We start from the raw sequence: 27125 nt of genomic DNA, 5'->3' as shown, positions 1-27125 counted from the left end.
TGCTGGTATGTACTCACTGGGTTTGTTGCAGCAAGAGCTGTCTTCACATTGCTAATGAAAGCTTTCACGTTCAATCTAGAAGAAATAATACTTAGAATGAAAAACAAGTGAAACCTCAAAATACTCAATGGAGTTTTATAAAGCCAGACTCTAGAACCAGCTTCCTTTAGATATGTCCCGAGTTTCACCTATTCTCTTTCTACACTCATTTAAAGTAAGCTTTAAATACTATCTATATGCATTAGATCAATCCAGTGTTGATCTCTTTCCTGAACTCCAGATCCATGTATCCGACTGCCTTTGTGACAGTTCCATTTTTATGTCTAGTAGATATCCTACATCTGTCAAAACCAAACTCCTGATTGTCCACAGCCCGCCCCCAAACCTGTTCTTCCCAGTCTTCCCTGTCTCAGTAAATAGCCACTTCACTCTCCAGTTGCTCAGGCCATCCTTGACTCCTCAGAGTCATCCTTGACTCCTCTTCTCTCTTAAGTTCAATATCCTGCTTAGTTCTACTTTCAAAATATATTCTGAGTCATAATACTTCCAAGCCATATAACTTCTTGACAGGATTATTTCAGTAGCCTTCTAATTAGTTTCCCTGCTTCTGCCCTTGATCCTCACTATCTGTTCTCTCTGACTATAGTCTGAATAATCCTCGTATTCTTCTGCTCAAAACTATCTAATGGTTTCCAATTTATTCAAAACTTTAAGGCCCTACACAACCTGGGCCCCTGTTCTTTCTTCAATCTTTATCTCCTACCACTCCCTACTCCCTCACTCTTCTACTCCAACTGCATTCTGAAGAACAATTACTCCTTGCTATTTTAAAATATATCACGTGTGCTCCTGCCACAGGGCTTTTGCACTTGCTGTTCCCTTTGTCTAGAATGTTTTTCTCCCAGGACTTCCCTAGTGGTGCAGTGGTTAAGAATCCGCCTGCAAATGCAAGGGACATGGGTTCAAGCCCTGGTCCAGGAAGATCCCACATGCCGTGGAGCAACTAAGCCTGTGCACCACAACTACTGAGCCTGCGCTCTAGAGCCCGCGAGCCACAACTACTGAGTCTGCGTGCCACAACTACTGAGCCTGCATGCTCTGGAGCCTGTGCGCTGCAACTAGAGAAGCCTGAGCACTGCAACGAAGAGCCCGCGTGCCGCAAGATCCCACGTGCTGCAACTAAGACCCAGTGCAGCCAAATAAATAAATAAATAAATAATTTTTTTAAAAAAAGGGGATTACAACAATACCCTCAACTATAGGAGGACACCACAGATACCGACATAACAAAATTCTTTGCTTGAATGACACTTAAATGATAATTTCTAGGAAATTCTCTGGCAGTCCAGTGGTTAGGACTCGGTGCTCTCACTGCCAGGGGCCTGGATTTGATCTCTGGTCGGGGAACTAAGATCTTGCAAGCCAAGTGGCATGACCAAAAAAAAAGATAATTTCTAGAGTATTATATCTTCATTTGGTAGAATCAGAACACTGTTTTGCAAGTGGCCTACTAAGAGGCATGTTGTGACAAGCACCATGGCACAGAGAAATGCAGCACAGCACAGAAGTTACAGTGTTCTCTCTTGGAACCAGAATGCCTGGATTCAAATCTTGGCTTTGGGGCTACCCTGGTGGCACAGTGGTTAAGAATCCACCTGCCAATGCAGGGGTCACAGGTTCGAGCCCTGGTCTGGGAAGATCCCATATGCCGTGGAGCAACTAAGCCTGTGAGCCACAGCTACTGAAGCCTGAGCCCCTAGAGCCTGTGCTCCACAACAAGAGACGCCACCACAATGAGAAGCCCATGCACTGCAATGAGGGGTTGCCCCCGCTCGCCGCAACTAGAGAAAGCCTGTGCGCAGCAACGAGGACCCAATGCAGCCAAAAATAAATAAATAAAATAACTTTATTAAAAAAAAAAAAATCTTGGCTTTGCCACTTTCTAGCTGTGACTTGGGCAGATCACTTAAGCTTTCTGTGCCCTAGTTTCCTCATCTATAAAAGGAGAGAACAATACCTCACATGATTTTTATGATTAAATCAAATGAGTTATTATTTAGAAAGTGCCAGGCATAAAGTAAGTCTATAAAATTTTGTTAAATAAAATACAGTAGTCCCCCCTTATCTGAGAGGGATACCTTCCAAGGCCCCCCAGTGGATACCTGAAACCGTGGATAGTACTATATATACTATTTTTTTCCTATACCTATGGAACTATGATAAAGTTTAATTTATAAATTAGACACAGTAAGTGATTAGCAATAATAACTAATAACAGAATAGAACAATTATAACAATATACTGTAATAAAAGTTATGTGAGTGTGCTCTTTCTCCTTAATCAATTTTTTCAACTCTACCAGAAATGCAGCGGCTGCTTCACTGGCAAACGCAGCCTCTCCTGTAATTTTTACATTTTTCAGTCCCAACCTGTTTCTGAATCTGTGTAGCCATCCTTACTTGCAGCAAATGGCTTGGTGTCACTTGTTTCAGAGGATCCCTTACTGAAATCTTCATAGTCTGCACGCTTTTGGGTGGAACACATTGCCGTCAGTCATGTTTTCTTTCCGTTTATGTCTTCCACCCAAAAATTTAATGCCTTTTCCATCTTAACTAAGCACTTACAATGTTTGCCGTTTGAGGTGCAACAGTGAAACTCACGAATTTTTTTCCTTCACAATTTATGGATAGAAGATTCTTACTGTAGATCTTAGCAACCTCAGCATGCCCTTTTTTTCTTTCCTTACTGAGTTGAGAACTTTCACTTTTTCACTTAAAGGAAGCACTTTACAGCTTCTTTTTAGCATATCCAAATTGCCAGCATCTCTACTCTTGCACTTCGGGGCAATTTTTTTTTTTTTTAAGACTTTTTGATGTGGACCATTTTTAAAGTCTTTATTGAATTTGTTACAATATTGCTTCTGTTTTATGTTTTGGTTTTTTGGCCGTGAGGCATGTGGGATCTTAGCTCCCTAACCAGGGATCGAACCTGCACCCCCTGCAATGGAAGGCAAAGTCCCAACCACTGGACGGCCAAGGAAGTCCCATGGGGCCATTATTAAGTAAAATAAGGGTTACTTGAACAGCAGCACTGCAATACCACAAGGATCGATCTGTAACTGAGACAGCTACTAAGTGACTGATGGGTGGGATACACTGGACAAAGGAATGATTCATATCCCGGGCAGGACAGAGTGAGATTTCATCATGCTACTCAGAATGGCCCACAGTTTAAAACTTATAAATTGTTTATTTCTGAAATTTTCATTTAATATTTTTTGACTGCAGTGGACTGTGGGTAACTGAAACTGTGGAAGGTGAAACCACAGACAAGCGGGGGACTACTGTAAACACATGTGTTCAACAGGCAAATAACTTTGGGAAAGAGTGGGTTAAACAAGTGTCTCAATTGCAGGACTTCTGAGAGCCTTTAATTTTCCAACGTGCACTATAGATCTCTAAACAAGTGTGATTTTATATAGTATTTTCCAAATGTATTTGACTAGAAATCCTTGGAACTGGCTTTTCTGTGGGACAGTTACAAATACTCGAGGAAAAATAACTTAGAGAACTCTAATATTAGTGGATATCAAAATGCAGGAGCACAAGCCAATATAGGCTTTTCAGGAACAAAGGTAGTTTTGTTTTATAAAAATTACAGACAATCCAGCTCTGGCTTCTCAGAAATAAGCAGCAATAGCTACAACAAATATAATCACCAGTTAGAGACTGGCAAAACATGTACTTGATTTCTTTCTGACTTACCCAGAAAAACCAAATTCTTTTATTGCATTTGATAGCCAATTCAGAGTTTCTGACTGATTCTTGGGATTCTTCTGTGAGAAAGCCATTGACATAACCTGGAGTGGAAAAACAAACATACAAAAAACCAAAACAGATCTGTGTTTTCTCTCATATTTCTCACAGAAATATAGCTTGACATTAAGGCAGGAGTGGATTAAGCATGGTTTTCCTGATGCTAACACAACTGCAAGAATGCCTTAGGAATGAAATATTTAATTTACACAAGAAAATGAGGTAAGTGACAGAAGTATTAAAAGCATTCTCACAGTATTGTACATCAACTAATACTTCAATAAAAAAAATTTTTTTAAAGGCAATCTGGACTGTTTACAACTTTTCATTAGTGGTCACTGTGGATTATAATGTCTTAAGAGAAAATTATTTTCATTCTTAATAGAATATTCTTGACTAAGACAATTTTAATTATCAGGCAACAGTGCAAAAATTACTAAAGGTAAAAGTAAAACAGTATCAAAAAAGGTTTTACTTGAGAAAAAAAGAACTAAAGTTTAACTAATAACCTTAAATTAAAATTTGGGAAAAAACTGGGAAAACTTGAGGGAAGAAAGCTCTGTGTCACTAACCTGTTCAGCTGTCCATGGCAACATACAAGCTTCAGCTATTGCTGTCATAGCTTCTTTTGCATTGTTCCCACATTTCACATCTCCAATCTTGTCTACAAGGCCATCTAAGACGATCTGAGCTGAAGTTTTGGAAAAATTTCCCTTCTGGGCAATCAAAGCAACTATGTGAAGCTTCATTTGCATCACCTGAACAAGGACAAGTATCAGAAAGTTATGAGTAAGCCAAAGACATTTATTTTGGCGGGGGTGAGGTGTGCCACGTGGCTTGTGGGATCTTAGTTCCCTGACCAGAGATTGAACCAGGCCCTCGTCAGTGAAAGTGCCAAGTCCTAACCACTGGACCGCCAGGGAATTGCCCAAAGACATTTATTTATTTACTTATTTTTACAGCAGCCAGAAGATGTAACAGCTGAGAACATGACCAAACTAAAATCAAATTTTAAACCAAGAAACAAAATAATTTTTATCCTTTAATTGTTATCAATTAATGTAGTTGACAGCTAAGACAGAAAAAAAACCACTCAGTGTTTTAAAATATTAACAAGCAATGTTACCACATGAAGTTTATGAATTGAAAAATATAATTTCTATTTTCTCCTTCTCCTATGGTTATCTGCATATAGTACTGAGCATACATCCTGAAATACATAATAAAATGACCATACTAATTCAGAGTTCCTACGAGAGTTGCCCACAAAAAAAATTACAACCCTCGTGTACATACACACACACACACACACACACCAGAACTTGAGAGATTTAAAGAATTTGTAGATTTGTAAGTGGAAGAATGGAAGGAACTGTGAAAAACAATTTAAAGATATTAATGTGATGATGGCAGATGTCTGGGACTTCAGACACTTTTGACCAAAAATATTTCCCTTTGTCCTGTTTGAATATTTAAATAACAAGTGTTGGCAAGGAAGTAGAGAAACTGGAACTCTCCTGCACTGCTAGTGCAAAGATAAAATGGTACAGCCACTTTCGAAAACAGTTTGTCAGTTCGTCAAGAAGTTAAACACAGAGTTACCATAAGATCCAGCAATTCTACTTCTAGGTAGATATATGTATTCACACAAAAACTTGTACATGAAAGTTCATAGCAGCATTATTCACAAGAGCCCCAAAGCAGAAACAATGCAAATGCCCATCAACTTATGAATGGGTAGGGACTTCCCTGGTGGTCCAGTGGTTAAGACTCCACGCTTCCAATGAAGGGGGCGTGGGATCCCTGGCTGGAGAACTAAGATTCCATATGCTGCGTGACACAGCCGAAGAAAAAACAAACAACTTATGAATGGGTAAATAAAATGTTGTATATCCATATGATGGAATACTGTTTAGCAATAAAAGACTGTAGAGTTGATATATGCTACAGTATGGATGAACCTTGAAAACATTATGCTAAGTGAAAGCCAGACACAAAAGGCCGCATCATTCTATTTACATGAAATGTCCAGGAGAAGTGATCCATAGAGAGAGAAAGTAGATTAATTGTTGCCAGGGGCTGGGGGTGGGGACTTGGGGAGGAATAGAGAGTGACTACTGATGGGTATGGGGTTTCTTTTCGGGGTGATGAAAATATTCTGAAATTAAATAGTGGTAGGAGTTGCTAACTATGTGAATAGACTAAAAACAGCTGCACTGTACCCTTTAAAACAATTTTATACCCTCAGGAAAGTTGTTATAAAGGAAAAAAAGATATAAAATTACCTCTTGTTATGGATCTAATACAAAGAAGGGTATTAGCTCAAATTAGGTGTGCTTCTTTCACCTATCTGAGAAGCTATGTAAGGGGAGTTTTAAAAGTGGTGGTGTGAGGGGAAGAAGGCAGCATCAGAAACTTCTGGCACGGGAAACCTTTGTGGAGCTGGATGGTATGGATGAGGTTATAATGCAGTGCTAAGGGAACAGTGAGCAAGGGAGCTAAGGTCCTAAACAGAGAATAAGAGGTGGCAAAACAGAAGTAAAAAAGAGACTAGCAGGAAGCCAAAAATAAACCTGATACATTTCAAACTTTTGTTTCCCATCAGCTCTATCTATGTCTAGAGGAGGAGAAGAAAACTCTTTTCTCATTTTCCTTCATGTATTACTTTCCTATACCTCCCTTTACACCTGCTTTTTAGACTAAATAACGGTACTGCTCAATTTCATCTCTATTATCAGTTAATGAGTTAAACCGATTATGTGGTAATTTTTTATTGGCAATTTAAAGACTACATTTATTTTTTATGCAAAGAAATAAGAAAGCTATCTCATTGTTCATCCCTCCCTGTATTAGAGGGCTTCCAGGCCTAAATAATGAGAAAAATGCATACATATGAATTAACAAACAATAAGTATTTGTATATATATAAACTCCTAAATGCACAAAGTTAGAGTTATGTGTTTAATCCAAATGGACACATTCCACTGTTCATTTAAAATTACATGACACACTGGCTGAGTGATTTAAAAAAAAAGAACAAGCTAAAAATTACCAAACTATACCTCTCTAATACGCCATAGGATGATGTAATGAAAATTACTTCAATAAAAGACATTAAATCTCTAATTTAAATATACCTGAAAATTAGTTTCTTTCCATCCAGGTTTCTTGGCCAGCATCCTCACTAATGCCTGGCATGGCATTTCAGTTCGGTCCATTAGTTCAACAGCCTTGAAGTAAAACAAGATAGTAGGAGAGTTAAGGGATTAATGATTAGTTCCAAGGGAACAGTATATACCAAATCAATTAAGTGTTTACCTTTGAAGGAGTGAGGGGAATGGAAATGAGGAGGGTCACAGAGAGAGCTTGTTTACTTTCTGTTATAATACTGTGTTTCTTAAGTTGGATGTTTGGTATATGGTTGTTATAGTGATGCCACTGAAACTCTTTTTTTCACATTTCAGGAATTCACAAATAATTTGCCCCAAAGAAAGTAACAGTAACACTTTTAATTTGCCCAATGTATGGCAGAAACTGCTAATACATATTTTGACTTATTTGATTTTCCTAAAAACATAGCAAAGTAGAGTAGGTTAGAAGCATTTAAGTACAGGTTTCAAAGAAGCACACCTCAGGGCTAAGCCTGAGTGGCGGATGCAGGACTGGAAGCCAGGACTCCTGGCTCAAGTCACAGCATTCTTGCAGTTTCTCCACACCCCTCCTCATTAGAATCAAAGAGTGTGTGCCAGGGCTTCCCTGGTGGCGCAGTGGTTGAGAATCTGCCTGCCAGTGCAGGGGACACGGGTTCAAGCCCTGGTCTGGGACGATCCCACGTGCCGCGGAGCAACTAGGCCCGTGAGCCACAACTACTGAGCCTGCGCGTCTGGAGCCTGTGCTCCGCAACAAGAGAGGCCGCGATAGTGAGAGGCCCGCGCACCGCGATGACGAGTGGCCCCCACTTGCCACAACTAGAGAAAGCCCTTGCGCAGAAGCGACGACCCAACACAACCATAAATAAATAAAAATTAAAAAAAAAAAAAAAGTGTGTGCCAAAATAAACCAACATGCTCCTGTCCAACACAGATTGTTTTTAAAGAAACTTCTCATACCAAGCGATAATGTCTATTCTTCTGAGAATCAGGACAACAAAGAGGGAAACATAGAAATGGATGAGGGGTGGTTTATGTGAAGAGACCTGTTTGCCTAGTAAGTTTAATACCATAATATTAAAATTCAGGGACTTCCCTGGTGGCACAGTGGTTAAGAATCCGCCTACCAATGCAGGGGACATGGGTTCGATCCCTGGTCCAGGAAGATCCCACATGCCATGGAGCAACTAAGCCCATGTGCCACAACTACTGAGCCTGCGCGCCCTAGAGCCCACACACTGCAACTACTGAGCCCACGCGCCGCAACTACTAAAGCCCGCATGCTCTAGGGCCTGCATGCTGCAACTACTGAGCCCATGTGCTTCAACTACTGAAGCCCGTGTGCCTAGAGCCCGTGCTCTGCAACAAGAGAAGCCACCACAATGAGAAGCCCGCGCACCTCGACGAAGAGTAGCCCCCGCTCACCACAACTAGAGAAAGCCTGAGCACAGCAACAAAGACCCAACACAGCCAAAAAAAATAAATAAATAAACAAAAATAAAATAAAATTCATGTAAGCCTTATAATTCAGAATAAACCTAATTTTCTTGAGTACGCATCACTTAGGTTATGAGCTGATAGAAGCCACAGAAAGCAGATGTTGAAAGATAAATATTACACAGCTAAAAAGCAAATAAAAACCCCACCTCATCTTTAGTTAACACCCTGCAGACATGTTCACTGGTTATAAAATATAGCAATTAGGGCTAGTCCTTCATTTATCAATTCATCACTTCTGTATGATGTAATTTTCTTTCACATTCAACTCATCCCTGTGCACCGACCTTTTGGAACTCTTCCATACAGGCCAGCCTTTCCTTCCAGTTACTGCTGTCTAGAAGCTGTATACAGGTAGCAGGAAGGACAGCTGAAGCTTTTTCTTCACATACTTCTATCTGTAAGATACAAAACATTAACATTAATAATTGCTTAAGGAAACAGATGGCAAGAATGTAAGAATACCCCAGCCAAAACTACAAGAACACTCCCATAGGTGTGTTTTAGTATCTGAGGATTCTATTATACTACTGTAAAGGGGAAGTTTGTCCAAGGCACAGTTTCAATAAGCTAAAAAGACATCCATTAACTATATGTTACAGAACTCAGAAAAGAAAGAACTTGAATCTCCTCATGGGCAATGACTTTCCGCGGCTTTGAGTCTGAGGCATACGGTATAATACTGACCGAGAGCTCAGGCTCCACTATTTCTTTAGTCTCCAACCCTTTCTTGCTCTTGGTTCCAGTGCTCCCTGTGCCTCCTAGTGCAGCTGGTTTCCCCTTCTTCGGTGGCCCGCCAGGCTAAAAGCAAACAGAAAAATATTAAACCACTTAAGGATTTAGAATAGTGATTCTTAGACATTTTGGGTTTAGAGATTCCTCAAAAATTTGATTAAAATGAGGGATCCCTCAACCAACAGCAACAACAAAAAGACCCATACTTTTTGTGCCCACAGAATTTAGCAATTTCAAGGGCAGACAGACCTCCTGAAGATCATTCACGGGGAATCTGTAGAAGCTGTATTAAGAACCTCTAGGGCTTCCCTGGTGGCGCAGTGGCTAAGAATCCGCCTGCCAATGCAGGGGACATGGGTTCGAGCCCTGGTCCGGGAAGATCCCACATGCCGTGGAGCAACTAAGCCCGTGCGCCACAACTACTGAAGCCCACGTGCCTAGAGCCCGTGCTCCACTACAAGAGAAGCCACCGCAGTGAGAAGCCCGAGCACCACAACGAAGACAACAGCAATTAGAGAAAAGTCCATGAGCAGCAACGAAGACCCAATGCAGCCAAAAATAAATAAGATTAAAAAAAAAAAAAAAGAACCTCTAATTCAAAATGAGCTAATGAGATAAATGAAATAAAAACGATGAACTGGATTTATGCTACATTTACAGATTAATTTGAGAATTAATGTTTGATGGCTTTAAATGCCTCTAGATCCTTCCTACACTAGTAAAGGGCAGTTTCTGAGTTAAAACATTTACTCACTATTTAACCACAAAGTACTCCAATAACATGAGAATATGTTATTACTCACTGCAGAACTATCTAATTTGTGAAGGAAAAGAGGTGTTATGCCAGTTTCAGTGAGTGTTCTAGTTATGTTGAAGATGCCCATCTCACTGAATTTTTTTTATTGTTTTATTAGTTTTCCAGTTGACTTGCTTGGGTTTTCCAAGAATATGATCATATAATCTATAAAAATGATATACTTAATCATGTCAAAGTATCCATCCATTTCTTTTTTTTTTTAATTTTTATTTATTATTTATTTATCTATTCATGGCTGTGTTTGGGTCTTCGTTTCTGTGCGAGGGCTTTCTCTAGTTGCGGCAAGCGGGGGCCACTCTTCATCGCAGTGCGCGGGCCTCACACTGTCGCGGCCTCTCTTGTTGCGGAGCACAGGCTCCAGACGCGCAGGCTCAGCAATTGTGGCTCATGGGCCCAGCCGCTCCGCGGCATGTGGGATCTTCCCAGACCAGGGCTCGAACCCGTGTCCCCTGCATTGGCAGGCAGATTCTCAACCACTGTGCCACGAGGGAAGCCCTCCATCAATTTCTATATGGTTAAGAATTTTTATCAAGAAGACATGCTGAAATTTACTATATTCCTTTTCAGTGTCTGAAATTAGACTTCTTTTGATCTATAAATTCAGTAATTTTTCTAATATCAAATTATCCTTGCAATCCTGGAATAAACTTCAGTTGCTCATACTTTCTATTGTACCCACTGGATTCTATCTGCTAATATTCTATTTAAATACCTTGATTTAAATTTATGTCACCCCCAGTTTTGAAAGGTCACAAGAAAATAGCAGTTTATCATAAGGTACACAGCCAAGGGCAGTAACGTTAATATGGCAACATACATCACTGTTCACATCATTCCTTCTACCTATTTTGGATATTTGTTAAGCAATGTCCAAACCTAAAAAGAAAAGATAAAATGACAGAGGACCAAATTAGTCTTGAACATCCAGAGCTGTTCTGAAGCCACTGTTATCTTGAACATATTCTGAGCTTTTAAGGTGGGGTTAGCAAAGCTAAGATGCTGGTTTTTAATCCAATGGAAACCTCTAACACTTGCCAGTTCACATTAGCACTATGATTTTATTGGTTCATAATAACTACCCCATGAAGAAAGATTTAATTGTTTTCTCACTGTAAAAATAGAAAATTTTACACTCTTTGATTTACTAGAACACCTCTTCTGGATCCTTTCTTGTATATAATAGTACTCTGTTTAGAGAGGCACCTCAATTAATAAATCTCCTACTTTTTTTTTTTTAAACATAGACATACATGTTTATTGGCTTAGTAGGTTTATTGGCTGATACTGTCCTACTGATTTTTTTCAGAAGAACAAAAGCAGGTCCTTCCCCACCCCACCCACAGCTTATTCTTGAGGCAAGGAAAAGAATCCCTTATAAGAGAAAGCTGGCTAGCATGGAAAGGTTCAGCAAGATAAGAAAAGGTCTTAAGGTGCTACGCCCAGGTCACTGTCCAGAGAGGCAGGAGCTGGTGAGAAAGGAGAAAATAGCTGCCAACTCCCTGTACTGGAGTACTGAAGAGACAGCATAACATGAAAGTACACAGACTCTGTAGCTAGATATCTGGGTTCAAATCCCAGTTCTGCAACTCTGGTCATTCAACAAATATATGCAGAGTTCCTGCTACATGCCAGAGCCTCTTCTATGCACAAGGGGTTAAGCAGTGACAAGATCTCTATCCTTTAAAGTTTACAATACAGTGTGGGGAGACAGAATAAACAAACAAGTGAATTGTAAGAGCACGTGCAGGACATTTAACCTTGCTGAGCCCTAGTTTCCTTTTCTGGAAAAACAGGGATCACAAAACACTTATCTCAAGGGTTGTTATGATGATTAAATGAGATTATGTAGGTAAAATGCTTCATAAAGTAAAGCTCACTAAATATCAGTTCTCTTCTCCTAACTCCAGGCTGGGGTTCAGGGTGGAAAAGAGAATCAAACTTCTTGCATTTTCAGCAGATAACTTCATGCTTAAGAGAATCCAGTCCAAGAAAAGTGTTCACTGTAAGAATGCCATATTTGCCCTTGGTCATTTCCCCCTCTTCTACACTACAAAGTGAGACCCTGATGGAATGGAGACTCGGTGCTGCAATTCCAGAGCATTATTAGCAAAATGACCTTATGTTAAGTTAGAAAATGAACTTATGTTATTAATGTTATGTACCTTGCCATACTATTTCATTATTATTATTATTTTTAATAAATTTATTTTATTTTATTTATTTTTGGCTGCGTTGGGTCTTTGTTGCTGCACGCGGACTTTCTCTAGTTGCAGCAGGCAGGGGCTACTCTTTGTTGTGGTGTGCGGGCTTCTCATTGCAGTGGCTTCTCTTGTTGCGGAGCACAGGCTCTAGGTGTGCGGACTTCAGTAGTTGTGGCCCATGGGCTCAGTAGTTGTGGCTCACAGGCTCAGCAGTTGTGGCACACGGGCTTAGCTGCTCCGCGGCATGTGGGATCTTTCCAGACCAGGAATCGAACCTGTGTCCCCTGCATTGGCAGGTGGATTCTTAACCACTGCACCACCAGGGAAGTCCCTATTTCATTATTTAATGATACTTTCTGATGCCTTAAAATGTACTCCTGTATCTTCATTACCATCTTTATCTCTATATAGGTTTCAAATAACCAAATGTACTATTGGAATGTGCTGTCTTCATTAAAAGATGCTCTGCTGTACTTTGAATGTTGTAATGAGTTCATCACTCAAATGAAATCATATTGAAGAACAACCCTGAACCTAAGATTCAGACCCTACCTTACTAAATTCTAATTTTTAAACCATATTTTCCAAGTCATCTATTAACCTTAGTAGCAGGTGCCTTTTTTAAGGGTCCTGGTTTGGGTGCTGAAATGTCCTTTGTGTCCTTATCTCCTGTAGCCCCCGAAGCAGCAGCTCTTCCCGGCACAGGCTTGAACTCCTTCTTGTCAGCTGCAAGTCCAGCTTTCTTACCATGTACGAGCTCTACTTTTTCTGAACATTCTTTGATCTGGAGAATGAAATTGAGACAGACATCATTGAGCCTAACTTTGAAACTCAATCACTACATTACTTAATAAGTCATTTCTAAACCACAACTACATGAGAATTCAGAGAGAAAAGTTTCCTTTTCAACAAAGATAAATTATCCATATTTTCTTGGCAGTAGATATACATTAATGACATCTTACATTATATTTCTATGCAAATGAGAATTTACTAAACTTACAATAACCACATTTTTGTAGAAAATGAACTTATGTTTACCGGGGTGGGGGGAAGGGGGGGAGGGATAAATAGGGAGATTAGGATTGACATATAAACACTACTATATATAAAATAGATAACTAATAAGGACCTACTGTATAGCACAGGGAACTCTACTCAATACTCTGTAATGACCTAAAAGAATCTAAAAAAGAGTGGATATATGTATATGTATAACTGATTCACTTCGCTGTACAGCAGAAACTCACACAACACTGTAAATCAACTATACTCCAATAAAAATTAAAAACAAACAAACAATAACCATATTTTTGATGGAAGACATTCATATTCAGAAAAGCAATTTTCCAGATATTAGAAATGAAATTAACTCAAAACATCATTTTTACCTCCTCTACAGATTGGTCACTCAATTTTATTTTATTTTATTTTTTATAATTTGAAAGATATTTCTACTGATCAAGAAATTCTGATCAAAAGGATACCAGTAAACAAACCCATATTGCACAGAGACAGGACCGCTATCCAATTTCATTACAACCCATTACTAACCTACCTTATCAAGCTTGAGTTTGTCGACATCAGCTAAGAATGGGTTTACTGCTTTCTCACCAACCACCTTCAAAGCAGTACCCAGTGCTTCAAATGCAGCATCTCTGACGTCAGGAGCAGAATCATTGATGTGCTACAGTCCGGAAGTAAGCAAGATGATCTTAATACAAGGTTCTTTAGGTATTACTGATTTTAATTCAGACTGATGGTTGTTAGATAAAGAATTTGCTTTTTACAATGCACAGAATCTAAGCTTAGCTTTCTATTTGCCAATTAAGTTACTCTTCCTTTTACCCTCTATCTAAAATGCTTCATACTCAAATGATCTTCAAATACTCTAAACTGGATGCCTATGCTTGACCAGATCCAGCTGAATATCAGTTTATGGGCCAAATAAGAAAATAAAAGTTTTAGTAGTCAGTGAAATTATAAAGCTAATTTGTGCTTATCTTCAAGAACAGGAACATAAATACAAGAATTTGGATTCAATTTTCAAAGCTACAGAGGGTCTCTCCTCAAAAGACAATAATCTACAGTCTTAAAGTCAAGTAGTCACTGTACACAATCAGTAGAAAAAACAAAATCTTGCCTAGGTATAAAATATTCCCCCAATTTCAAAGCGAGTCTATACCTTAAGTAGAGCAGCACAAAAGGGCTTTAGTAAGCTCTTTGGCAGGGTAGAAGCAGTGCAGTGGCGGAAGCTTCTTGCAATAAAAAGAGATGTCTGCTGCTTGATGGTTGGATTTTTATTATCCATTACTGCTAAAACATCCTCACTGATGTTCTGTAGTGTGGTCTTTAGAAAGAAAATGTGGTCAATAAGCTTTTCTCAAATGTAAAGAACAATCAAAATATCACATTGACAAACTTTACTTTAGACAAAACCACAAACTCAACTTACAGTAAGGAAGATTGCATCAATTGCCTCCTGCAGGGCTTGTACCACTTGAGGCTTCTTCTCTTTGAATTTCTCCAAAATGGTTGGTACAACCTTTAAAAGTGAATAGTTGGAATATATTCGGCAAAAAAAAAAAAAGGAATGATGTACTGATATATGCTACAACATGGATGAACTTTGAAAACATTATGCTAAGTGAAAGATGCCAGTCACAAAGGACCACACGTGTATTATTCCATTTGTACGAAACTTCAAATCCACAGAAGCAGAAAAGTATCAGTTGTTGCCAGGGTCTGGGGGGAAGGGAGAATGGGGAGTGACTGCTAATGGATATAGGGTTTCTTTTTGGGGTGGTGACAATGTTCTGGAATTAGATAGTAGTGATGGTAACACACTCTTATGAATATACTAAAACCACTGAATTATATACTTTAAGACGGTGAATTTTATAGTATGTAAGTTATATCTCAATAAAACTTATTAAAACAATGTTTGCCTCTACCAAAATAAACAAAAAAAGTAAACATCTAAGTTGGATTAAGAAGTCATTTCCTTTCTTGAAGGGCACAAGAATCTTACGGTGGAACAATCTTATGCCTATACCACCACAGCAATGTTTCTCAACCTTTTTTGTTTGCATCTGTACCTTATATGCAACCTTACAATCATTTTTATCAGTAACTCTTATTGGACAAAATGATTCTCAACTAGGTGGATTTAGGGTAGGGGAACAGGTATAGTATTCAATTCTTCCTCCCCACCCAAGATTCTGATAGCCCTCACTTGGACTGAGATGTCTCCTGCCCCTTCACTACACTAAAGAAAAAAGAAACAGTACCAGAAATTATAGCAATTTTGATCAGAATTATATCTTCTTACTCAAGTACTAAGTTTAGATCAGTAAAGTTAGAATTTTTATAATGTTTATTTTATCTTATAAACGATCACTAATTCATTAAATATTTATTGAATACCAAGTATATGTATTGAGTATAGGTTGGCAGGCACATTAAAGTTGCTTTTTATGGTCTAAAATATATAGCAAAGCTCAATGGCACCTCCCCCAACCCAATTTTTAAAAAAAATTTCATAGAAGTGATACAGATCAGAAGGAATACAGTTTCCATGGAGAAATATAAAAGACTTTTTAATACTAAGCGTTAGTTATAAACCTGAAAATCAGTATACTTTAAAAAATTGTTTATTTGTTTTTACTGAGGTAACACTGGTTCATAACATTATCTAAGATTCATGTGTACCACAATATAATTCGATTTCTGTATACACTATAGCGTGCTCACCACCAACGTTGATAACGTTGTTGATTTGTATCAAAAAGAGGAGTGTTACTTACGTGTCCTGCATACTGTCCAAATTTCTTCCTTAGCCCAACAGCCAGGCCAGTAAGACATTTTGCTGCCAGAGCCACCAACATGACATTGGTGTCCTTTCCAACAACCTACAAAGGGTAGAAAGAAAGGAAAACAAAAGAGTCGCAGCCCCATAGAAGGGAACTGAAAATTTATTCTTAAAAGAACTCTGAAAGCTATTATGTAGTGAAGAGCCAACTTTGTTTCCTACAAAAGAGGAAAGATTCTTCCTTGACAATATCAAATTTGGGAGCTTCCCTTCATTATGTTTAGTCTCCTATCTTAAAGTTCTACCGATAAAATATATATAAGACCACGTCAAATCGCTAACTCGCCACTGGTGGTAGTATGGGCTGTCAGCATTGCACAACTGTGCAGGAGGTGACTCTGATAATGGCAGAGAAGCTGGAGGCCTGCTGACTTTGCTTTGGGGCAGGGAAAGCCAAAAGATGGTGTATCTCCAACAGACACCACAGAGTAGCAGCTCTAAAATTTATACCCAAGAAACACCAGTAGAAACTGTTGTAGGTACCTTCAAGAAGCTGATGGGATGTAAACTATTATATATAGGATGGATAAATAACAAGGTCCTACTATAGAGCACAGGGAACTATACTATATTCAGTATCCTGTGATAAATCATAATGGAAAAGAATATTAAAAAAAGAATGTCTATATGTGTACAACTGAGTCACTTTGCTGTACAGCAGAGATTGGCACAGCACTGTAAATCAACTACACTTCAATTAAAAAATTAAATTAAAAAAAAAAACGAAGCTGATGTGGACTCTAAATTGCAAATGCCATTGCAACCATTCCTCTGAGGGAGCTTCTGGCCTTGCAGCTGCCATTTTAGTTACGTAGTGATCATCAGATTTGTATTCAGAGTCTCTTAGCAGAGTCTCCTCCAGCAATGTTTATATTACCACCCTCCTATAGCATACCCTACAAGGCCCAGAACTTATCAAAAGTCATAGGTAGTAGCTGCATTTGTGTCAATTTAGCAAGACAGTGACCGTGCCTCAGTTCCTTCCTGCTAAGATTTTACTTTGGTATACTGCTCAAGTCAGCTGGTGTTAAAAAGCTGCTTTACTTTTAAGTGCTCCCAAACCCTTGTTTTTTCACTCTTTTCCCAGGTAGAAGTAACGCTTCCATTCTATTTTGGACTTTATCCTTAAGATCTGGTATTTCATAAGCAGAACACTTCATTCCAGAGTCCCTGAATTAAAGAACCCCTAATGCATAGCATTCAAGGAAGTTCTATTTGGCACCTACATATATTCCCTAAGTGCTGAGGAGTAAGGATTAAAAGACTAACATTTATTAAAAACAACTTAAAAAACTAAAAACAGAACTACCATATGACCCAGCAATCCCGCTACTGGGTATATACCCAAAGAAAACCATAATTCAAAAAGACACATGCACCCCAATGTTCACAGCCACACTAATTACAATAGCCAGGACATGGAAGCAACCTAAATGTCCATCAACAGAGGAATGGATAAAGAAAATGTGGTATATATATATACAATGGAATATTACTCAGCCATAAAAAGGAACGAAATTGAATCATTTGTAGAGACATGGATGGACACAGAGAGTGTCATACAGAGTGAAGTAAGCCAGAAAGAGAAAAACAAATATTGTATATTAATGCATACATGTGGAATCTAGAAAAATGGTACAGACGATCTTATCTGCAAAGCAGAAATAGAGACACAGATGTAGAGAACAAATGTATGGATACCAAGGGGAAAGAGGGGGTGGGGTGGGAGGAACTGGGATTGACACATATACACTACTATTGATACTATGTATAAAATAGATAACTAATGAGAACACACTGTGTAGCACAGGGAACTCTACTTAATGCACTGCGGTGAACTAAATGGGAAGGATCTCCAAAAAAGAGAGGATATATGTATATGTGTAGCTGATTCATTTTGCTGTACAGTAGAAACTAACACAGCATTGTAAAGCAACTATACTCCAATAAAAATTTTAAAACATTAGATGCCATAATTTTATAGGTGCTTTATAATCCTTATTTTATTTAATTTTCACTCAAACCCTATAAAGCAGGTACTATTATTATCTCAATTTTGTGGATTTCAAAAATTAAATAGGACTTCCCTGGTGGCGCAGTGGTTAAGAATCCGCCTGCCAATGCAGGGGACATGAGTTCAAGCCCTGGTCCAGGAAGATCCCACATGCCACAGAGCAACTAAGCCCGTGCGCCACAACTACTGAGCCTATGTGCCACAACTACTGAAACCTATGTGCCTAGAGCCTGTCCTCCATAACAAGAGAAGCCACCGCACTGAGAAGACTGTGCACCGCAACGAAGAGTAGCCCCAGCTCGCCGCGACTAGAGAAAGCCTGCGTGCAGCAACGAAGACCCAACACAGCCCAAAATAAATAAATTTATTTAAAAGAAAAATTAAATAGAGATTAACATGCTCAAAGTCACAGAGCTAGCAAATGGTAGTGCTGTGATTCAAACCTAGGTCTGCTTTGACTCCAAAGCTTTTGCTCTCTTTACTAAAGCATATTCTCCCTCTAAACTCATGGCAAATTCATTTTCCTTATGAGAAGATGAGATCAGGGTCCTAATAAACATTTTGTTAAATCTGTAATTACTATAAATCTATGGAGTAAAAATTCTATTCAGTTTTGTACTGAACACATGATTGGTATTTGTAAACGTCTGGATTATTTTTCCTTACCAAAACAGCTCAGGTATTATTTACACGCTAGACTTCATATTTAACATCTAAATGTATATTCTAGGAATGGTCATCAAAAACATGCCAGGCCCCATTCCAAGAGATCCTAGTTCAATGAATTTGTGATGGGATTTGGATATCAGTATTTTAATACAGCTCAAAAGGTGATTCTGTTATACTGCTCCAGTTAAAGGCCATCATTCAATCCCATCCTTAAGAGACTACCTCTTGGGACTTCCCTGGTGGCGCAGTGGTTAAGAATCCGCCTGCCAATGTAGGGGACATGGGTTTGAGCCCTGGTCTGGGAAGATCCCACATGCCGTGGAGCAACTATGCCTGTGCACCGCAACTACTGAGCTTGCGCTCTAGAGCCCGAGAGCCACAACTACTGAGCCCACGTGCTGCAATTACTGAAGTCCGCACGCCTAGAGCCTGTGCTCTGCAACAAGAGAAGCCACCGCAATGAGAAGCCCGCGCACCACAAGGAAGAGTAGCCCCCGATTGCTGCAACTAGAGAAAGCCCGCGTGCAGCAACGAAGACCCAACGCAGCCAAAAATAAATAAATAGAATTAAAAAAAGAAGACATTCTTAATTAAAAAAAAAAAAAAAAGAGACTACCTCTAAAGTTACCATTAGATCAATAACCAGTGCAAGTTGAATCTCAGACACTGATGATCCTAATGTAAAGTTTTGAAGAGGATCTTGTGAACCTATTATAGTTCAGGATATAGTAAAAGATTGTATGAATTTATTGGTGAGCGGTGAACCAGGCATCTATTACAATATCTGCCTATTAACACTCACTGTCACACATCTCAGTTTGATTAAACAAGTTGTTCTTAACTGGGAAATGGGAGTGGCGGGGGGACTTCCCTGGTGGTCCAATGGTTAAGACTCTGCACTCCCAATGCAGGGGGCACAGGTTCCTAAGATCCCACATGCCGTGCTGTGTGGCCAAAACAAACAAACAAACAAAAAACAAAAACAAAACAGGAGTGGGGAATATGGAAAAGTGTTTATTTTTAAGAAAAACAGTGTATGTGGGGAGACTCTATTCCAGCGTTCAGGAAAAACTCAGCAACTCTGTTCTAGAGCTGGGAAAGAAAGCTTTAGCTCACAATGTTAATTTAACCTAAATAATGGGAAATATTCTGTAATTAAAAGTGCTGTCACTTCTCCCATAAATCTAGGCCTACAATGTGATTTTAAGTAATAATCAGTATTTATCTTTAACTAGTAACGTAAGCCACTGAACAGTAATCAAAACAAAAACACTGCTGACCAAACAAACAAACCAAAAACCCCCCAAAACCCATCATGATTATGTTTAGAAAACTATAATGAATACAAGCAATAATTAAGGGAGAATATGTAGAAAGACCAAGTGAAAAAGTGTTAATAACACAGAGAAAGTCAATGGAGATTATATAATAAAACACCTTGAAAACCCACATCTTAAAGATGAAAAAAATATATACCAACCAATATCCATAGGTAATTGACAAAGTCAAAGAAGCTATCTGAGGGGTGGGAGGGAGGGAGAAAAGGAATCTTATAAAGAACTATAACCCGTGAGAATAGGAAAGCCATCAAAATATGCTAGGTCAGGTGACAACTCAGAAGAAGACAGTTTATGAAATAATTTCAGGAATATCATAAGGAATTTCAAAATGAATAGTTTTTTACTATATGCATTAAAGGGTAAAATTGGGAAATTAGTAAGACTACTTGATAGACACTAGAGAGAAGAAACTATTTACGGAGGGAAGAGGGATGGGTCTACAAAGACCAACATAGGTGAATATAATATGAATATGGGGGGGAGAGGGGGTGGGGGAAGGAAGGATTGGGAGTTTGGGATTAGTAGATGCAAACTAGTATATATAGGATGGATAAACAACAAGGTCCTACTGTATAGCGCAGGAAACTATATGCCATTTCCTGGGATAAACCATAATGGAAAAGAATATGAAAAAGAATATATATAGGGCTTCCCTGGTGGCACAGTGGTTAAGAACCCGCCTGCCAATGCAGGGGACACAAGTTCAAACCCTGGTCTGGGAAGATCCCATATGCCTTGGAGCAACTAAGCCTGTGCGCCACAACTACTGAGCCCGCATGCTACAACTACTGAAGCCCGTGCGCCTAGAGACCATGCTCCACAACAAGAGAAGCCACCTCAATGAGAAGCACATGTGTCGCAACGAAGAGTAGCCCCCACTCACCACAACTAGAGAAAGCCCACGCACAGCAACGAAGACTCAACACAGCCAAAAAATAAATAAATAAAAATTAAAAAACATAAAAACAGTGAACTGATTTAAAAAACCAAAACAAAGTGTCGGGACTTCCCTGGAGGCACAGTGGTTAAGAATCCACCTGCCAATGCAGGGGACATGGCTTCGATCCCTGGTCCGGGAAGCTCTCACATGCCACAGAGCAACTAAGCCCATGCACCACAACAACTGAGCCTGCGCTTTAGAGCCTGCAAGCCACAACTACTGAAGCCCGTGTGCCACAACTACTAAAGCCCATGCTCCTAGAGCTTGTGCTCTGCAACAAGAGAAGCCACCGCCATGAGAAGCACACACACCGCAACGAAGAGTAGCTCCTGCTCGTTGCAACTAGAGAAAGCCCGCGCGCAGCAATGAAGACCCAAAACAGCCGAAAATAAAAAAACAAAAAACAAACAAACAAAAAACCAAAAAAATCCCACAAAATGTCATGTTTCATGTTAATTTATATTGACATTAACTTTTCATTGTTTTAAATATTTTAGCCACAAAATTAAGTTTCTTTATACTTGTTTGTTGCCTTTGGTTGCCCCCACTCCACCATGTAAAGAGGGAAAGTACCTCCTGCTACCCTAAGATCTCACAGAAATCCACTGTCTATATCTACCCAAATATAAAGATCCATAATCTTTTCTGTATAGAATACAGAGAGAGCTTATATTCATAGTCACAATGCCAATGGAAATCACAGAACAGTCTTCATTTGAAAAGCTAATATCCTAAGAAAATGCATGTAGAGAACATCAACTATTAACATTCCTGATTCCAATTAACATTCCTGATCATTACATAGGGAAAAATAAAAGCTTTTATTTGAGCCATTGAGAATTCAGTGCAATATATGTTTCCATAAGATTCCTGATAAAAATTATATGCTAGAACTTACAGAAAACTGAAGCTCTCTTCAAGGCCACTAGAATCTCACTTCCCCTTACCACCTTCTACCCTTCCTTCTTCCTCCCAGGCTCCAGGTTGGCGAAATCTTTTCCCTAGGGCAATTCCCTTTTAATTACAGTCAGTCCTCTGTAACTGCAGATATGGAGGGTCAACAGTATTCATTGTACTATGCCTTTTTATACAAGGAACTTGAGCAGATTTAGTATAGGTGGGAGCACCTGGAACACACCCCCTCCCCCCACCGGGGATACCAAGAGATGACTGTAGTCTTGCCTGGGTCTTTGGCTCTTCAAGATGGAAGACTGATGAACAACGATTTTGACAAATAATATCCCTGTCTCCAAATCCTACTTAGAGGAAAGCAAAGGAAGGCTGACTGTGAGAAAATACGGTCCATCCTCATTATTTATGGATTTCATATTTGTGAATTCATCTACTCATTAAAATTAACTTATAAGCCCCAAATCAAGAATTGAGGCACTTTCCTGGTCACTCACAGACAAGCACAGAGCTGGGAAAAATCTATGTTGCCTGATGTGCACATTCCCAGCTGAGATGAACAATGCAATACTCTGCCTTCTTCTTTCAGCTCTCATACTGTAACCAAGTATCTTTTTCATAGTCTATTTAGTGCCATGTTTTTTTGCATTTTTGTGCTTTTGATTGGTGCTTTCACTGTTTAAAATGACCCCCAAGTGTATTGCTGAAGTGTCGTCTGGTGTTCCTATGTGCAAAAGCGCTGTGATGTCCCTTTCGGAGAAAATAAATGTGTTAGGTAGGCTTTGTTCAGGCATGAGTTATATTTCTGTTGGCTGTGAGTTCAATGTTAATGGATCAATAATACATACTGAATAAGATGTCTTCAAACAGAATAAAACAAGGTTATGCATTGATCGGTTCATGAAAATGTGACCAGAGGGTTGCAGGACCTTAACGCTGTATCTTCCCTTGGAGCAATGGTTCAGCATTTGCTAATTCAGTGTCTGTGGTGACTTTACAGAACATAAGTACTATGAGTAATGAGAATTACTCTTATATATACATATAATTAAAGAGTAACCTCCTCCCGCCACCATGCTAATCCTCTGCAATTTCAGGCTGAAGAAGAAAACAAAACATTTTCATCCTTGCTATATTCAAGAAAATGTCTTCAGGGACTTCCCTGGTGGTGCAGTGGTTAAGAATCCGCCTGCCAAGGCAGGGGACACGGGTTCGAGCCCTGGTCTGGGAAGATCCCACATGCTGTGGAGCAACTAAGCCTGTGTGCCGCAACTGCTGAGCCTGTGCTCTAGAGCCCGCGAGCCACAACTACTGAGCCCGTGTGCCACAACTACCGAAGCCCATGCACCTAGAGCCTGCGCTCTACAACAAGAGAAGCCACCGCAATGAGAATCCTGTGCACTGCAACAAAGAGTAGCCCCCACTGGCCGCAAACTAGAGAAAGCCCACACGCAGCAACGAAGACTCAATGCAGCCACAAATAAATAAATTAAATGAATAAATTTTTAAAAAATTTACCAGTACATACAGCCAGTATATACAAAAATATCCACCCCAGCATTCAACTTGTTTGGACCTAAGCAATAACAAAGGAGTAGTTTCTAAAATATTTCTTTCTTATTTAGTACTTACCTGCTTTATAACTGACCACATATCCCCAGATCCTGCACTTTACATGCTGATATAATACAGGGTGGTATCCCTTGCTATCTAATGAAAAACACTCTTCGCATTTAATATCTGTCCCATTAAATAGAGCCAATTTAAAAAACTCATTCTGTAGAATTATAAAACTAGAATATCTGGTTCTAGATCAGCAAGATTCTCTATTTCTTGACATTTGTACAAGCTACCAAATAGCATATTTAAAGTCAAAGTGATAATAAACAAAGACTGAAAACCAATCCCTCTAAACTAACCTAAGACAGTCATTTTAAATAACCCTTAAAAAAAATGTATGCCTATAATTCAAAAACCATTAATAGTGTTCCCTAAATGGTAATGCAACTGTGGTAAAAAAAGACTGACTGATGAAGAAAAACTCAATGGTCTGGTCTGCTGTTGGGATACCAATGCTGAAACTCCTCACATTTACCTTCTTCAAAGCTTTTACTAAATCTGCATAATCGCCTGCTTCCAGTTTCGGGTTTTTCACTAGTACTTCTACAGCTTCCAGGGCTTCTTTTCTTTCTTGCCATTTTTTTGCCTCCTACAAGACACAATATGAGTCACTTGTAGAACAGAAAATAAGAGCGCAAAATAAAAGTCTATTTCTTGCATGCTACTAATTCAAAGATATATATTTTTTGTTTTCAGAAACTTTCTAAAGCTAGTCAGAAATCAAAATTACAAAACTGTGTAGCCAATCAGAATGTTTTGTTCATATACATAAAATTTTGTTCATATATTAAAAGTATTTTTGTAACATTTCATAACCCTAATGTTCTACAATAAGTAAAGAGAATGAAATGCCATAGACTTTTCCTTCTCATTTTCTGGGTAAACTTTAAGGAAGTGTTAAATAGAAAACATTAATAGAAAGCATTTCTAGCATATCTCACAGTGGCACATCTACAGGAGAGAGGAACTTCCATATTGATAACATTAGAAAGACCAGAAAAGAACAAACATATAACCAACAACCAATACTGTTCTAATCCTGGATATCAGTTTTCCAGATTGTAGGTATAATGCTAATTTTTTGTTTTGTGGCCATGAAGTAGAATATGCTTCACTAGAATTCGAATACCCACTGTTGGAGAGAACTGGGGATAAAAACAAGATGACAGACCCATCACCCTGAAGGAGATTACAACTGAATTCAATTTATCAAATATTTATTTGTTAATCAGAAGATAACAGGATACTCAAGGAGCTGACAGCAGAGGTAGGATGATCTTCAATAAATAACTATCAGGTCATGACGACTGTGACAGGAGAAGTACAAGCTGCTTTGGTAATACAACAAGAGGACTTAACCCAGTTTAGGCTTTCAGGTAAGACCTCCCCCAAGAAGTGATGCTTAAGGTGGGATCTAGACAATGAAGAGTTATTATAAGGTAAATGGGGGGGGGGGAGAAGAATGTTATAGGCAGAAAGAACAGCATATGTTAAGGCCCAGAGTTTAGGGGGGAAAAAAAGTTTGGCACATTTGATACCAGGAGAAGTTCAGTATGACTGGAGCATGGAGAGTGAGAGGAATTAGAGATGTGGCTGGAAGGTAAGTGGGGACCTCAAAGGCACCATAAATCACACCTCAATGGCTACAGTATGATTTCAGACATCATCTTAAAATCCATGGAAGCCACTAAAGGATTTTAATGAGGCAGTAATATGGGAAGATTTCCATTTTCAAAAATGATACCTCTAATTATATTGTGAAATATGATGGGAAGGAGGCAAGAGCAGACAGGGAATCTTGTAAGAAGACTACAGCAGCATACAAGGCAAGAGCTGATGGTAATGGTTGGGATAAAACTTTCTCAATTGGGGATAATTTTGTCTCTTGGGGTACATTTGGCAAAGTCTGGAGACATTTTTGACTGTCATGACTTGGAGGAATGGTATTAGTAATATCTGATCGGTAAAGGCCAGTGATGCTGCTAAACATGCAACAATGCACATGCAATCCCCCAAGCAAAGAAATATCTGGCAAAAAATGTCAACAGTGCCAAGGTCAAGGAAGCCTGGGGTTGGGGGGTGGGGGAAAGAAGTAACCCCGGGGTAGAGAAAGAAATCCTGGTGATGGAGAAAGGGGGATGAATTTGAGAGATATTTAAAGGTAAAAACCAGACAGACAATGAGGAAAAGATATAAGTCAAGAATAATGTTCAGGTTTCTGGCAAGAAGTAAAAAGAAGGACTAAAGTAGGGACATATACAAAGTAGTATGGGAACAGAGAAGAAACAACTGACTCACTTTATTAGGGAAGATACAGGGTGGAAGAGGGTGCACCAGGAAAAGGGCTCAGAAGAGCACTCTAATTATATTCAAGTAATTATTTTAAATGAAATAAATGAAAGAAGTCTACCATTACTTACAATTTTGTCATAAAAGTCTTTGGGAAGTTTGGAAAGAATTTCTACTGCTTCCAAAAGCTCATAAGCATCTATCTGTGGTACCTCATCACCATCGTCACCACCTTCCAAGAGGAAAACAAAACAAAACAACCCTTAAAAATGGATGAAATGGGGACTTCCCTGGCAGTCCAGTGGTTAAGACTCGGCCTTCCAATGTGGGGGGTGGGCATGGGTTCAATCCCTGGTCGGGGAACTAATATCCTGCATGCCATGCAGTGTGGCCAAAAAAAAAAAAATGAAATAGTTTTACTTATTAAACAGTTATCAGCTGTCCTTCCATACCCCTGATGAAATCTTGATACAGGAGGGATCAGAATTATTAATCCTACAAACCATAGGATTGTATGTATTTCATTAAACAGCAATCCTATAAAATGTACCTCATGAACACAGGTTACTGTGGCAGGGCCAGTTCTTGCTAATTTTTATAGAAATCAGCGTTGAAAAGTGGCTTACCTCCCTCAGTATCTCCACCAGCAGACTGTTGCTGTTCCAATTTAGCTTCTAGTTCTTGCTGGGAACGCAAAAACCTACTTGGTTTAGGAGCACCTGTTGGCAGTTTGACCCATTCTTCTTCTAGTTCTTTCAACTGCAAATATCATAAAATATTTTAAAAACATATCTATATCTCTGCCATTAGAGAATATATTTATATTTACTAATCAGAACCCAATTTCTTATTTATGTGGCTCTAATAAGGCAAACAAGAAAAGCTAAATTTAAATTGTGCACATTTTGTAGTATGAGTCAAACTGATGTATATCTACTATACTGAAGATGAAGATGTATGACTAAGAACTTAGAAGAATAAAATCCACTTTTTAAGACACTCTCATTATTTCATGAATTCACATATAGTTGCAACAACTAATGTCTCCAAAACCAACTGAAATATAAAAGATAGAATGCATTTTGTCTAAACAGATATTAAGTCCTGCCACCCAACAGTATTATAAAAGGACCTTACAGGACTTCCCTGGTGGCATAGTGGTTAAGAATCCGCATGCCAATGCAGGGGACACAGGTTCCAGCCCTGGTCTGGGAGGATCCCACATGCTGCGGAGCCACAACTACTGAGCCTGCGCTCTA

At 39.1% G+C, this 27125-nt stretch overlaps 1 protein-coding gene across 2 annotated transcripts in view; it reads right to left on the bottom strand.

Moving 5' to 3' along the window:
* CKAP5 (cytoskeleton associated protein 5) overlaps window positions 1-27125 on the bottom strand; it is a 104614-nt gene that overhangs the window by 34876 nt on the left and 42613 nt on the right. For both annotated transcript variants that reach the window (XM_007181167.3, XM_007181169.3), the window contains exons 6-19: window positions 26493-26625; window positions 25998-26098; window positions 24053-24166; window positions 16021-16125; window positions 14670-14759; window positions 14400-14564; window positions 13773-13901; window positions 12816-12998; window positions 9149-9262; window positions 8749-8859; window positions 6953-7045; window positions 4388-4573; window positions 3765-3859; window positions 18-75 (exon numbers count right to left, since the gene is read on the bottom strand). In XM_007181167.3, the coding sequence (XP_007181229.1) occupies window positions 18-75; window positions 3765-3859; window positions 4388-4573; window positions 6953-7045; window positions 8749-8859; window positions 9149-9262; window positions 12816-12998; window positions 13773-13901; window positions 14400-14564; window positions 14670-14759; window positions 16021-16125; window positions 24053-24166; window positions 25998-26098; window positions 26493-26625 (1677 nt within the window). The remainder of the gene's footprint in view (window positions 1-17; window positions 76-3764; window positions 3860-4387; window positions 4574-6952; window positions 7046-8748; window positions 8860-9148; window positions 9263-12815; window positions 12999-13772; window positions 13902-14399; window positions 14565-14669; window positions 14760-16020; window positions 16126-24052; window positions 24167-25997; window positions 26099-26492; window positions 26626-27125) is intronic.

Source organism: Balaenoptera acutorostrata, chromosome 9, assembly GCF_949987535.1.
Source record: "Balaenoptera acutorostrata chromosome 9, mBalAcu1.1, whole genome shotgun sequence".
In the NCBI taxonomy this organism is placed as follows: Eukaryota; Metazoa; Chordata; class Mammalia; order Artiodactyla; family Balaenopteridae; genus Balaenoptera; species Balaenoptera acutorostrata.
This window is presented reverse-complemented; position numbering and strand designations above follow the sequence as displayed.